At 41.6% G+C, this 12,234-nt stretch overlaps 1 protein-coding gene across 5 annotated transcripts in view; it reads left to right on the forward strand.

Annotated features, from left to right (window-relative positions):
• The window catches only part of cdkl5 (cyclin dependent kinase like 5), a 42,430-nt gene extending 30,343 nt beyond the window's left edge, over positions 1-12,087 (forward strand). For 2 of the 5 annotated variants that reach the window (XM_006780415.2, XM_006780416.2), the window contains exons 13-21: positions 495-1,336; positions 1,561-1,901; positions 3,225-3,326; positions 3,654-3,759; positions 3,909-4,041; positions 6,166-6,271; positions 6,652-6,813; positions 8,231-8,488; positions 9,942-12,087. In XM_006780415.2, coding sequence (XP_006780478.1) covers positions 495-1,336; positions 1,561-1,901; positions 3,225-3,326; positions 3,654-3,759; positions 3,909-4,041; positions 6,166-6,271; positions 6,652-6,813; positions 8,231-8,488; positions 9,942-10,352 — 2,461 coding nt within the window. In that variant the 3' untranslated portion in view covers positions 10,353-12,087. The remainder of the gene's footprint in view (positions 1-494; positions 1,337-1,560; positions 1,902-3,224; positions 3,327-3,653; positions 3,760-3,908; positions 4,042-6,165; positions 6,272-6,651; positions 6,814-8,230; positions 8,489-9,941) is intronic. The other 3 variants (XM_087839969.1, XM_006780418.2, XM_006780417.2) reach the window with 3 other exon arrangements.
• Positions 12,088-12,234: the final 147 nt, after the last annotated feature.

Below are 12,234 nucleotides of genomic sequence, written 5' to 3' on the forward strand. Positions count from 1 at the left end.
ATACTTTACATAGATTACTTTGGTTCTGACACCATGCTGACAGGAAAATCATATAGATTGATATAATAAGATGCTTTTTCTGGTGCTTGAAAGTTACACTTTTAGTTCTCTGACCAAGATACAGCTCTCGATGATGGATCATCAAGGCTTGTAAAACTACATCCAACTAATAAGCCACAAATCAAGGTCTTAGAAACCGGACAGATCAGTGGGTTTTTTTTTGTTTTGTTTTGTTTTTTCTTTTGGGGGGGGTGGGGGTTGTTAAAAACATTTTTTTAAATATATTTTTAAAGTAAAATACTATAGCTATTTTAACTTTTTGTAATGTCATATAGGAAATGCTTCCACAAGCACTTTAATAAACGGTTGTAATATTTGTGTAAGAGATTATTTTCAATTTAAAAACATAGACTGTCATATCCAGATGGTGTTTTTGGTTTACAGCAGTAAATATTAGAACACCATGCTAAACGGCCCTCCCTCTGCTCCTACAGGAGTCACACTAAGAGTTCAAGCCGTCGTTCCAATAGCAAAGAATGTTCCAGCCTCCCTCGCCACGGAGACCTCCATCACCTCGGGAATGAGAGTTTTCTCAACGGCAACAAACCGGCACCATCCAGTTTAAGTCCGACTCTGCACCCCAAGGGCCAGTACATGTCCCAGACTCTTAATCGTTCTATCTCCTCCAGCAAAGATCTGGTTAACAACAACCTGCCACACCTGCTCAGCCCCAAAGAATCCAAAAGCAAAACAGAGTTTGATTTCAACTTGGGGCCCTCCCCGAAGTTGCCGGACCAGGGACATGGGGTAAAGTATGGCCACGGCAAACCCAGCTCCTCTCGCTCTCAGCAGCAACAGCAGCAGCAGCAGCAGCAGGTCAGTCGGCACACTTTCCTGGAAAACAAAACTAACACCCTACAGTCTGGGGCAGAAAAACAACACAGTCGACACGCCCACAGTATGGCCGACTCTGCCCACGGATCCATGTCCTCATCCTCTAAGAGCTCGGCGTCTTATCTCAGTCTGTCCAAGAGCCACAGCGGACTGAGCGATGCCAAATCTGTGGGGAATCTCAGCGACGGTCGACTCCACCCGGATGACCCAAACTCTAACACGACAGCTGGGGTGGGACCCAGTGCCCGCTTCTTCCCTGCCAGCTGTTTAGACCTCAACACCCCTTCAGGTCCTTCTGGGCCTCCTGGCAGCCCCTCTACTCGACACAGTGATCGATCTGGACACAGCCCCGCCTCTCGTAGCAGCGGCAATGCCCGCATGGAGAGCAGCACGCTGGACTCTTCATCCAGGCACAAATCCAGACATAAATCTTTAGTGCCAGGTAGGTTTCATTCAAGTCTATTCATTTTACACTTTAAAAGCTTTATAAAAAAACAAAACAAAAACAAAACACATCATCACAGTGGATTCCAGCAAGAAAAACAAATAAGGAAATGAAAAAAGGTTAGCCTGATCACTTCAATTAGTTTGGACAGTTAAATAGTAGAACACTTGTAACTGTTCACTTATTGCTCTGCTAACTTTGACTTCTTTTCTCATCTCCAGAGGACGCTGGTGCTCCGGAGCTCTTGGACCCAGGAGGACCTGGGATGCCCTCCACTCACACTCTGCCTTCCCCTCACGAGTCTTATCATTACGGCCTCGGCTATACCTCGCCTTTCTCCTCTCAGCAGCGGCCACAGCGCCACTCCATGTACGTGAGAAGGGAACGCCACCGACCACACGGAGTGGAGACGGCGATGGCGGGCTTGCCTCCGCCGGGGCAGGCGATACCAACACGAGCCAGTAGCCTGCAGCTCCTCTCCCCACAGCTGCAGCACAGGACCACCCTCGCTGGACACTCAGTGAGTTCTTCGAGGGAGGACTGCACGGACGACATGACGAGGGTTAGTGGCAGAAAGTGCCTTGATCGTGGCAGGATTGAGTCTAAAATAGCAACAGACACACAATGAAAAGCTTAAATTAGGGTGCATTATGTTGAATGGTGACAGCAGTTTTTGTAGTTCCCCACACACTTCCCCACCAATCTGAAAAACCAACACCAGTCATCGCTCATAAGGATTTCTAAACACATTGCCATTGTTAATGCCAGAATTATCTGACCAGGATCTCTCCACATTTTAACGACCGAGTCCAGAGTCCTCCAAAATTAAAAAGAACTAAAATTGCTGTTTGCCCCACTTTTAAACCCATTTGTCCTAATGCTAGTACAGCAAACCACAAACAAGGTCAAATGGTGCATTTCAATGACATGAATTAGTTCAGAAAGTACCTTTCAGACACTAAGCTTTGATAACACTAAAATGGGTGAAGTGCAAGAACTATTCACCCCGATATATTTGTCAAGAAGGGACAATAAATAAGCCGTATATATATTTCAAAAGAGCTTTGTGTCAGACTAAACCTGGGCATTTAATAGGAGCCTCTGTGGGGGTTGACTCACTTTTGGAGTCCGATCCAAGTGGCCATTCGAGGAACTGTTTTTGGTGTTTCCAAACAGGCTGCCGCTTACTCATGTACAATAGAAATAAGTCATAAACACAAGTAAAATTGCCCAAAACACACAAAATTTCAACCTCCACAGCAATAGTGGCACAATAACGCATAAATGATGTGTCAAAAATTGTTTTAAAAGGGATGTTGACGGTGATTGGAAAGCACTAAGGTCAGCAGAAAAGGCAGGTGAGGTGTTGCTCATTCGTAAAAGACTTTGACATTTTAACTTAATTTCTCGTGAGATAATGGGAGGTGGGTGCAGCGTCAATGTTTTAACTTTTCAGTAAGTGCTTGAAAACCTTTTTCTGTTTCCCAAACACGATCACTAAAGCTCTGCGTCTGCAGTTTAAAAGCCCGTCTGAAGGCAATAATAACTGGGGCTGTTTTCTTGGAATTGTTCTAAGTTACAGAAAGATGATGGAGGATGAGGCAGGTTGGTGAAAAATCACACAGAGACAAAATTACAGTTCCTGAAATGTATGAAAGCTCATCCGCGGAAGATATTAAACAATGGAAGCGGAACAAAGGGTGAAATGTTCCTTTGTTATGTGCACTGACTGTCTGTGCGCGTGTGTGTGTTTGTGAGTATGGGTGTTTCATGATGTGATGTGCGTGTGTGTGTAGGAAGTGCCACTGTCTCGCATTTTCATTGCCACTGCTTCATGCTGCTTCTCCAGTCTGCTTTGACCTGCAGCTGTCCGTCTTCTCAACAGAGTGAGCAGTCCCCTAAAGACATGAGCCACCCTTGTGCCCCCATCAAAGACTCTACGCGGGACAACACTGCTGCTTTTCTTACACAGCGCTCTAAAAACGAGGTCCGACCCCCCGACTCCTCCCTGTCTCCAGCCAGTTCAGCAAACACAGAGAGTAGCTCTTCTGACTGCTTTTCTTTTTGTGTTCCTACTTAAGCCAACAGCTTCACTGCACGTTGTCGCTGGTATAAATGTAGCCTCACTGAAAAGCGCTAAGATGTCCTGAATGTTTGTGTTGTAAGCCAGAAAAGACTGCGATAGCTAATGATAAGGGATGAAGTGAGATTAAACAGGAATGTCGCTTAAAACAAAAAAGGCTGAGAAAAAAAATTGTATGTTCCTGTTTCCCTGTGTGTGTTCGTGGGTCTGCACGATGTGTGCACTCTTTAGGTTGGCATGTACCACGACCCTCATGTTGAGGACGGAGCTTCCTCCAAGGAGAACCGGATGATCTTCACTGAGTCCATGCCTCGGAGAGTAGGGAGCTTTTATCGAGGTAAGGAGCAAGAAATAACAGTAAAACCTGTATGGTTCCTCTTTCTTTTGTTTATTATTTCTTTGACACAAAGAAGATTACAGGTCACACATTCATCATATTTAAATGATCAAAAACAGTCATTTCCACCTCTCGTTGTTTCGCCTCAGTCCCTTCTCCCAGGCCAGATAACTCCTCTTTCCACGACGGCGTCGGCCAGGGTCGAGGCCCAGTCGTACCCATTGTACCCGGAGACCCTGTCGCCATGGCCAACCACTCCAAACGCCAGACTGCTTTTGACTGGTGAGAGTTCATTTGTAGTCTTTATGTGGCATGTTGACGCAGCAGTGCAGTAACTGTAGGAACAACAGTGGATTAAAGAAACATGAACAACTTTTAAATTGTTAAGCCTGCTGTTAGAATTGTGCACGTCCAGTACAGAGTGTGTCAGACGTGCAGGACATTAATGGATGAAAACGTTTTGTTTTGGTTTTTTTCTTCTTTATAGTTTCCTTCCCCGATCTGAACATCATCCCTGCTGTTAAAGTGTCTGACTTTTTTTTCCCTCGCTGTTACATGACAGTGTGTCATTAACACCAATTAAGATCTATTGTTCAGACTCTGTGCTGCTGCACTGAATACATATAAACTCTTTATATATATGATGGGTTATTCCATGAGATTGTCACATTTATTGATTTTTTTTTTTTTTAAGATAACTAATTCACTAATAAAATCTGTACTTGCAGGTGTTCTATATACACTTACCAGTCACTCTGTTTAGCTGCTCATTAATACAAACATAAAATCAGCCAATCACATAGCACCTTAGTGAATTTAGGCATGTAGATATGATCTGTTCAAACTGAGCATCAAAGTGAGGAAAAAAGAGGATTTAAGTAATGTTGAATGCTGTATGGTTGTTTTTTGAGCATTTCAGAAACTGCTGATCTACTCTGATTTTCCCACACTGTCATCTCAAGGGTTTGCATAGATCCAAAAAAGAGAAAATATCCAGTGACCAGCAGCCTCTGGGTGAAAGAGCCTTATTTGTGTAAGAGGTCAAACAGCTTCAAGGTTACTGGAAAGCAACAGTAAATCCAAAAAACACGCATTACAACCAAGGCATGCAGAAGAGCATTTCTGACACTTGAAGCAGATGGACTACAGAAGCAGAAGACCACACTGGGTGCCACTCCTCCCAGCTAAGAACAGGAAACTGATGCTACAGTTTTCATAGCCTTACAGTTGAAGAGTGGAAAACGCTGCCTGGTTTGATGAGTCTTAGTTTCTGCTGCGACCTTTGAATTTTAGGGTCAAACTTTGGCATAAAAAGATGAAAGCGTGGCTCTATCCTGCCTCTCAATGGTTATGGCTGCTCATACTGGTGTAGAGATATACCAGATACTAGTATGGAGATATTTTCTTGGGACCCTCTGGGACCCTTACTACCCTGAACTAAGCATTGTTCAAATGCCACAGCCTATCTGAGTAGACCATTTCCATCCCTTTATGACCACAGTGTACTCATCTTCTGATGGCTACTTCCAGCAGGGTAATGTGCCGTGTCACAAAGCTCAAAAAATCACAAACTGGTTTCTTTTGATATACCTTTATTAGTCCCACAAGGGGAAATTTCATAAGGCTGCCAGCCTATTGCACGCAATGGCGACGCCATCTTACCCTCCAACCATACATACATTACACAAAACATCACATGGGAAAGACAGGTCAGAGAGGTATAACAATGGAAAATGCGCCACATGAGGAAAGATAAGGAGAAAAAAATAACTCCCCCCAGACTGAGCTCCAACAGGGAGATCAGTTTGAGAACAGAAAAAAACACCTCTGCACATAGCACATGAAAAAAAAACTCTTAATACACCAAAGAAGAGTTCTTAAATATGACACTGAGCTCATTGTACTTAAATGGCCTGCACAGTCACCCGATCTCAGTCCAATAGAGCATATTTGGGATGTAGTGGAACCATAGATTCTTATAATTTGCAACCAATGAACCTGTGATGCTATCATGTCAACATGGACCAAAATCACAAAACTGGGTTTTGCTTTGTTTATTCTTCAAGTGGGTTGTTTGTGGTATCAGTGGCTACAGAAGAAGCCTGAGTTCCTCAGAAAGAGTATATTGTTTTTTACGTAATGACTATTTTATTCAGATTCCTTATTACAACATATTTTTTTTAGATTTTCTGTTTCAAAGCATGAATAATTTGATTAAGTGTTTCCGTTTTCACATGCAGCTGGTTTGAAATTGTAAATCGTGAGGATTATTAAGTTAGACTCCTTTACTGTGCTGCATGTGTTATTTCATAGTGTATGGTTTCTATGTATTACTGTACTATGTATTTTGTTTGCTCCCATGCACGTTATAATCCAAGTCATATGAAACGTTTCTTTGCCATGCAGGACTACTGCAGAAGCAATGGTCATGAATCCTCCAGAGCCCGCCAAAGAGAAGGAAAAGCAAGGCTTCTTCAGAGCCATTAAAAAGAAAAAGAAGAAGTCACAAATAGTAAGATTATTAATGACTTTTTATTAATAAGATTATTCTTGTCACCTGGTTTTTCAAATCAAATATTTGTATTTTGGTTCCATGTGCTGTGCGCCTTTTGAGTTTAGCACGTACTGATTGTAAGGCAGAATCTGCAGTGTCAATATTTTCTTGCAAAAATGTTTCATATGAGCTTAACACTGACATCTAGTAAGATTAAAGGGAAATTCGAATTTATTAGAAAGCTCTTAAAATATCTTAAAGCAAAAGTTGCTCTGAAGTTTCACCGTCTCTTTTTTGCTTCCTGTTTATCACATATTCCTCCTCCTCTGCAGTTGTTCTTCTCTTGGATGTCAGAGATTTGTGTTTAGAGTTGTGGCTGTGCATCTTCTGCTCCACAGACCGACATGGAGGACGGGAGGAATCCCAGCATCAAGAAAAGCCTTTTTCCCCTCTTTAGCTCTAAAAATAGCTTAAAGCACAACTCAGCTGTCAAAGTCCTACCTGTAGTCGCCTCGCCTATGGTACAACACCAGCCTGCCGCGCCCTACCCTGCCTCACCAGTAATCTAACCCCGACGCTGTGGCTGCATGTTGACTTATTTTGCACTCACTGGAATGACCCAGCTTGAAATCCTCTCAGTTGACTGATTGATTGGCTAAAGAACATTTTTTTGCTGAAAGGATTTCAAACACAAACATATATTTAATGCTGCACGCTGTTTTCACATCCATTTTGTCGTGCTATAACGTTTGTCAAATGCAGTCACGTTGCACTCACATTGCATCATGAGACATTTCAACGTGCAGTGTGCTGTTTGTCAGGCCAGCGTAAGGCATCATTTTATCATGAGAGGGTCACGAACATGTTCAGCACACGAACACACAATCCTGCTGTAGAAATTACTGGTCTCTTTGCTATGTTGTGTAATAATGCTGAAATCATGAATAGTTATTTCATAAAATGTGCTCATTTAGCTCCTTTCTGAGAGCTAGATTAGGCTAACTAGCTAGCTTAGCAAGGCTGGAAACAAGGAAAATGGCAGATAATTCAACTTATCAGCACTTCCTAAAGGGAGCTGATTATTCTTTTCCTTATTTTATGTTTCTTTACTTGTAGTGCACCTGGTTACATTTTCTGATAATGATGCTACTATGTGCAAATAATCCCTATGACGTAAAAGCTTAGGCTAAACTTCTATATACAAATACTTATAGAATGTTTTTTTTTTTATTCTTTGATCTGTTCTTCTTAGTATGGTCAACTCAGCTAGACAGATCTGGCTGTAAGCACAGTAGCCCCACCCATTTTTTAAAGACTTTTTGTTTGTAAAGGGTGACCAATCAGATGAAAGTTGTATTAAACTGAGGCGGAGTTAAAAAAGGAGGAGCTAGAACAGATTGTTTCAGACAGTGGATGAACAGAAGGGCTGCACGAGTGTACAATATACAATGAAATATTTTGAAATAACAGTGCAAAACTACTCCTTATGTAGTCCAAAAAATACAGAACTGGAATAAGGAAAAGAAGTACACTTTAAGTAGTTCTTATGTAGCCAACTGGTACATGAAGCTGAGTAATTGTGTATGAAGCGAAAAGAAAAAAGGCCAAAGATTTATTAGTTTCATTTTACCAACAGTAAGAATTTGCTGTTTGTCGCAGGTTTGTATCATTTTTCTTTTTGACCTTTTATGCAAACAAATGACCAACTATCAAACTGCCCAGTGATGAAATTAATTATTAGTTGCATCTCCAGTTTATATTAAAGCTTATCTAAACACACTCAGACACCAGAGCAGAGAGTTAAGCATTTTTTCATAAGACAATCATCATCGCCACTTTCTTGTCTTATGTCTGTTTCTGCCAGAGCAGTGCATGAAGGGCTTCACTGGGATTTTAGTGAGATGTGCGATCATCATTTTTATGTATTTGTTTTGGATTATAAATAACACTTCCATATTTCTATTTCTGGAACGTCAGGTTCCCGGGAACGGACAGGATCACTTGTCCCTGCAGAGGAGCTCCAAGTCGTCCTCTCACCACAGCAGCCGGCGGAAAAACCGCGAGCGATCCCGAGACAGAGATCGAGACCGGGAACAGAGCCGGGACAGAGACCGAGACAGGGAGAGGGAACGGGAGCGAGAACGAGAGAGAGAAAGGGAGAGAGAGAGGGAGAGAGGGAGGGAGAGAGAGAGAGTCACTGACTGGCCGGACAAACAAGTGGACTCACACTCTCAGGTATGTGCCTACTTTAATCTTCAGTTTAGATTTATCTGCAGATCACAACCCAGTTTGAGTCTTTCATCTGATTTTCTTTATTAGATTTTTTTTTAAAAACAATACTTTATCTTGTCATACATACTTAAGTTTTCCTATAAATTATATACTGAAGTCACGAAACTAGAATATATAGCGCCGTGCTCATAAAAAGTGTCATAATAAAGCTCCCAAGACTCAAGGCCCAAAGAAAGGGAAACTGTATAATCTATAAAAGGTCAAAGGTTTTTAATAAAACTGAACCTTAAGAAGAACCTTGAGAATGAAAAAAAAAACAGGCCTTGTAGAAGCACATTTAGTATTAATGCCATTCTCGCATTATTCCTACATTTACTTTCATGCTTTTAGGAGTACAAAGGAGGAAGCTATTTCCACACATGCAGTGTAGACCTGAACTTTTCCAGACATTACCCAGCAGTAGGGCGCCCAGGTGTCCCACTTTATGTAGGACAGCACAGTGTTTTATCCTCCGTTCCCCCAACCCACATAGTGAGACAATGCCCCACATTCTGATTTAGTGGAGTCAACACGTGTTAGTCTCAAAGGAAGCAAGTGGTTTACTCAAACCCAAAGATGATTAGCAGGGAGAACAGCAGCTGGAGTAACCATTAAGGTTTAAATGTTATTGGGACAGAAAGGGAATAAATGAGTGAAAGAAAACTATTCAACAAAATCAAACCTTAAGCTTGAATTTATTTTTATTGCATTTATTTATAATGGGACTTAAAATGTTACAATTTGCAATTTGTTCTTCACAAACCACTAATTAAAATCAAAGTAACCGAAACATTAGTAGCATTTCCTGCCTTGTCCCACATACACATGCTGTTTGACCCACAGTTAGCTTTTGGGATCTGGTCACCCTACCTAACAAAAGATATATTAAAACACAAAGGTCTGATATTAAAATCAGTTTTATCCTGCCAGCTATTTACTATTAAAGCAACTGTTTAATTTAAGAATATAGCTGGTAATGTTGCTGGGAAAGACTATCTCCTACTGTATAGTGCATGTGAGACTGACCTAGATTCTCCCAACAGTGTGTGAGACTGGCTTTAGTACTCGGCAGACAGAAAACATCATTTTCACCCATCAACTCCAGACAATGTCAGGAGAATCAGGTCGGGGTTTTGTCTGAAGTTGACCTTTCTTTCAAGTGGCACACAGCAGGAGATAGTCCTCCTCAGGTCCATGCTCACTAATCGAAATGCACATTTTAGGCAAGATAGCTACCTGGGGATAGCATCCTTGAGCCAATGTGAATTCAACAGACAGTTACCTGCACTACTGTCATATGGCCTCAGCAGATGTGACACACTGTTGGGCTTGGTCATGAGATTTGTAAACAATAACAAAAATATAGTCTTATTTTTTAAGATAATTCATCAGTGGTGTCTCTTTCCCCCCCTGCCAGAGCCAACCACTCAAGTCACTACGTAGGCTCCTTCACCTCTCCCCTTCTTCCTCAAATCAAGGACAGGCTCCCCCTCCTCCTCCTCCTCAAGACCTGCGCTTCCAAGCCCCCATGCCCAACCCTCCTCAGCCCTCCTCCAAAGCAGGCTACCCCGAGGGTCGAGGTCATGCCGACAGCAGGGGGCACACTGGGGTGAGCAGCTCCACCCAGGCTAAGAGCCGCAAGGCCAGCTACCCCCTGCCGGGACAGATAGAGTCCAGCTGGCACGTATCTGCTTTACAGCGGGCAGAGGGCGCTCAGTTCACCCCTGAACAGCTGGGCATCAAACCGGGTCAGAATGGACCCACTTTTACCCGAGCCTCCCGCACCAGGATGCCAAACCTCAACGACCTGAAGGAGACCGCCCTCTAAAACCTCTCAACCACACCACCTCCGATGCAGCTCCATCCCGGAAGCACCTGCCAGAATGCAGACATCGTAGTACTGCAGTAAGGGTCTACACAAGAGCCTTTTTCACTGGATCAAGTCCTAATTCAGAAATGTAGTAATCTGTCGATGCTCATGCCTCTGAAATCTAAAAGCCTAGACGTTGACCGGCCAAACACCTGGGACAGTGTGGTTTAGGGAAGCAAAGATAGGGAAGGGCCCATCCTTTCTTGAGATGCCAGTACTGTATCAGCTCTATATTATTGTCTGTCTCTACTTGCAAGGTTACATCAGAATAAGCTGATCATCCCTGTCAAGGAGACACTGCCCATGTGGCCTCTTTGCTGCCATCTTCTGCTCACAGGACGCTACTGCAACACATTAGACAGCCGCTGTCATAGCAGTGGCCAATAAACTCAAATGTTTTTCAAGCTCTGATATTTGATAAGAACATAAAAAATGATTTATATTAACATTATTTATGAAATATTTATTTGTTTTAAATTCAAGGATATAAGCTATAAATGACACAGTATGTAGGTTATATGGGAATATTATAAGGTAATATAGAATTAAATGTGTAATTGCAAGAGCTTTAGTTTCGACACAAAGAAATGCATAGATATTTATGTGTTGATAATACAATATGTCACAAGGAATATTTAATAATGGTGAATGTCTTTTTTTTTGTTTGTTTGTTTGATTTGATATGTTATTAGCAGATTATCATGTTATGTTGTTTTTACCCTTTTTTCTGATTGTTTCATCAAAATGTAAAAAGAAATACTGACAAATATATAAAATATCTGATATTACAAATAGTGCAAATCTGCCCATCACCCTCATGACATCAGTTTTGACGTTTTGTGACAAGTTGGGCTATTTGTTAGCAGGGTTTGGTAGCAGAACAGCCAGAGTGAGACTGTTAGGCTCTGTGCTTCACATATTGTAATTGTCAGGTCATTTTATCTTACATTCCCATTGTCGCAGTTTTCAAATTTGCCCATTTTTCAGTCCCTCAGTTCGTTTAGTGACAAACAGCTTTCCAGCATCTTGTTGCTGCCATGTTGGTTTTGTCCACAGCCTTAAAAACCATTTAACGGGCATCTTCGCCCACATCACCACGCAGCTCTAGTGAGGGAGGTTTACCTAACATGACATTGAAAATTTAAAGTGTTTTGAGACGGCAGGGAAGCTCTCTGCAAAAAGGCATACCTCACCTGCAACCTTTAAAATCTTAAAGGATAAGTCTGGTAATACTTTATCTTTATCCATTTATTTATTTTGTCAGAAATTCCAAGTGCATTGTCTGTGCAGCCAAAGTGGGGTGTATGTGCTCTAAAAATCTTTAGATTCATTTTAATTTGTTATTGAAATTTGTTATTGACTAAAGTAGAGAATATGCTCATTTAAATATAGTAAGTACAGTACTTGAGTGAATGTGGTTTCTTACATCCCCCCACTGGCTGGGTGTGGGCTTTTCATAGGACTTTGCTGACGTCATGAATTATATGAAATAACACCAGACTTATCCTATAATATGTGTTTACATTTCCTGTGTGCATTTTAAAAGCTTGTGTTATCAAGAGTTTTGTAAAAGTCTTTTGTAAATCTGAATTTGATTTTCCAATTTGCATTACTATTAACATTAACAGTCATAATCAGGGATGATTTTACTTAACTTGATTGTTCATTAAAGCATTTACTAATTGTCTTCTGATCTGTGGGCAATGTAAAGCTGAGGTGTGTAGAATGAAAAACATTTTGTGGCCTAGGGGAAGTATACAGCATTGTTTTTCCCCAGTTTTTCCATTATTCTTCATTCTGTCCTCCTTAATAGAAAATAGTATTAAGGCCGCTGGGGAGG

This window comes from Neolamprologus brichardi, chromosome 1, assembly GCF_056152115.1.
Source record: "Neolamprologus brichardi isolate AB-2024 chromosome 1, ASM5615211v1, whole genome shotgun sequence".
Lineage (NCBI taxonomy): Eukaryota > Metazoa > Chordata > Actinopteri > Cichliformes > Cichlidae > Neolamprologus > Neolamprologus brichardi.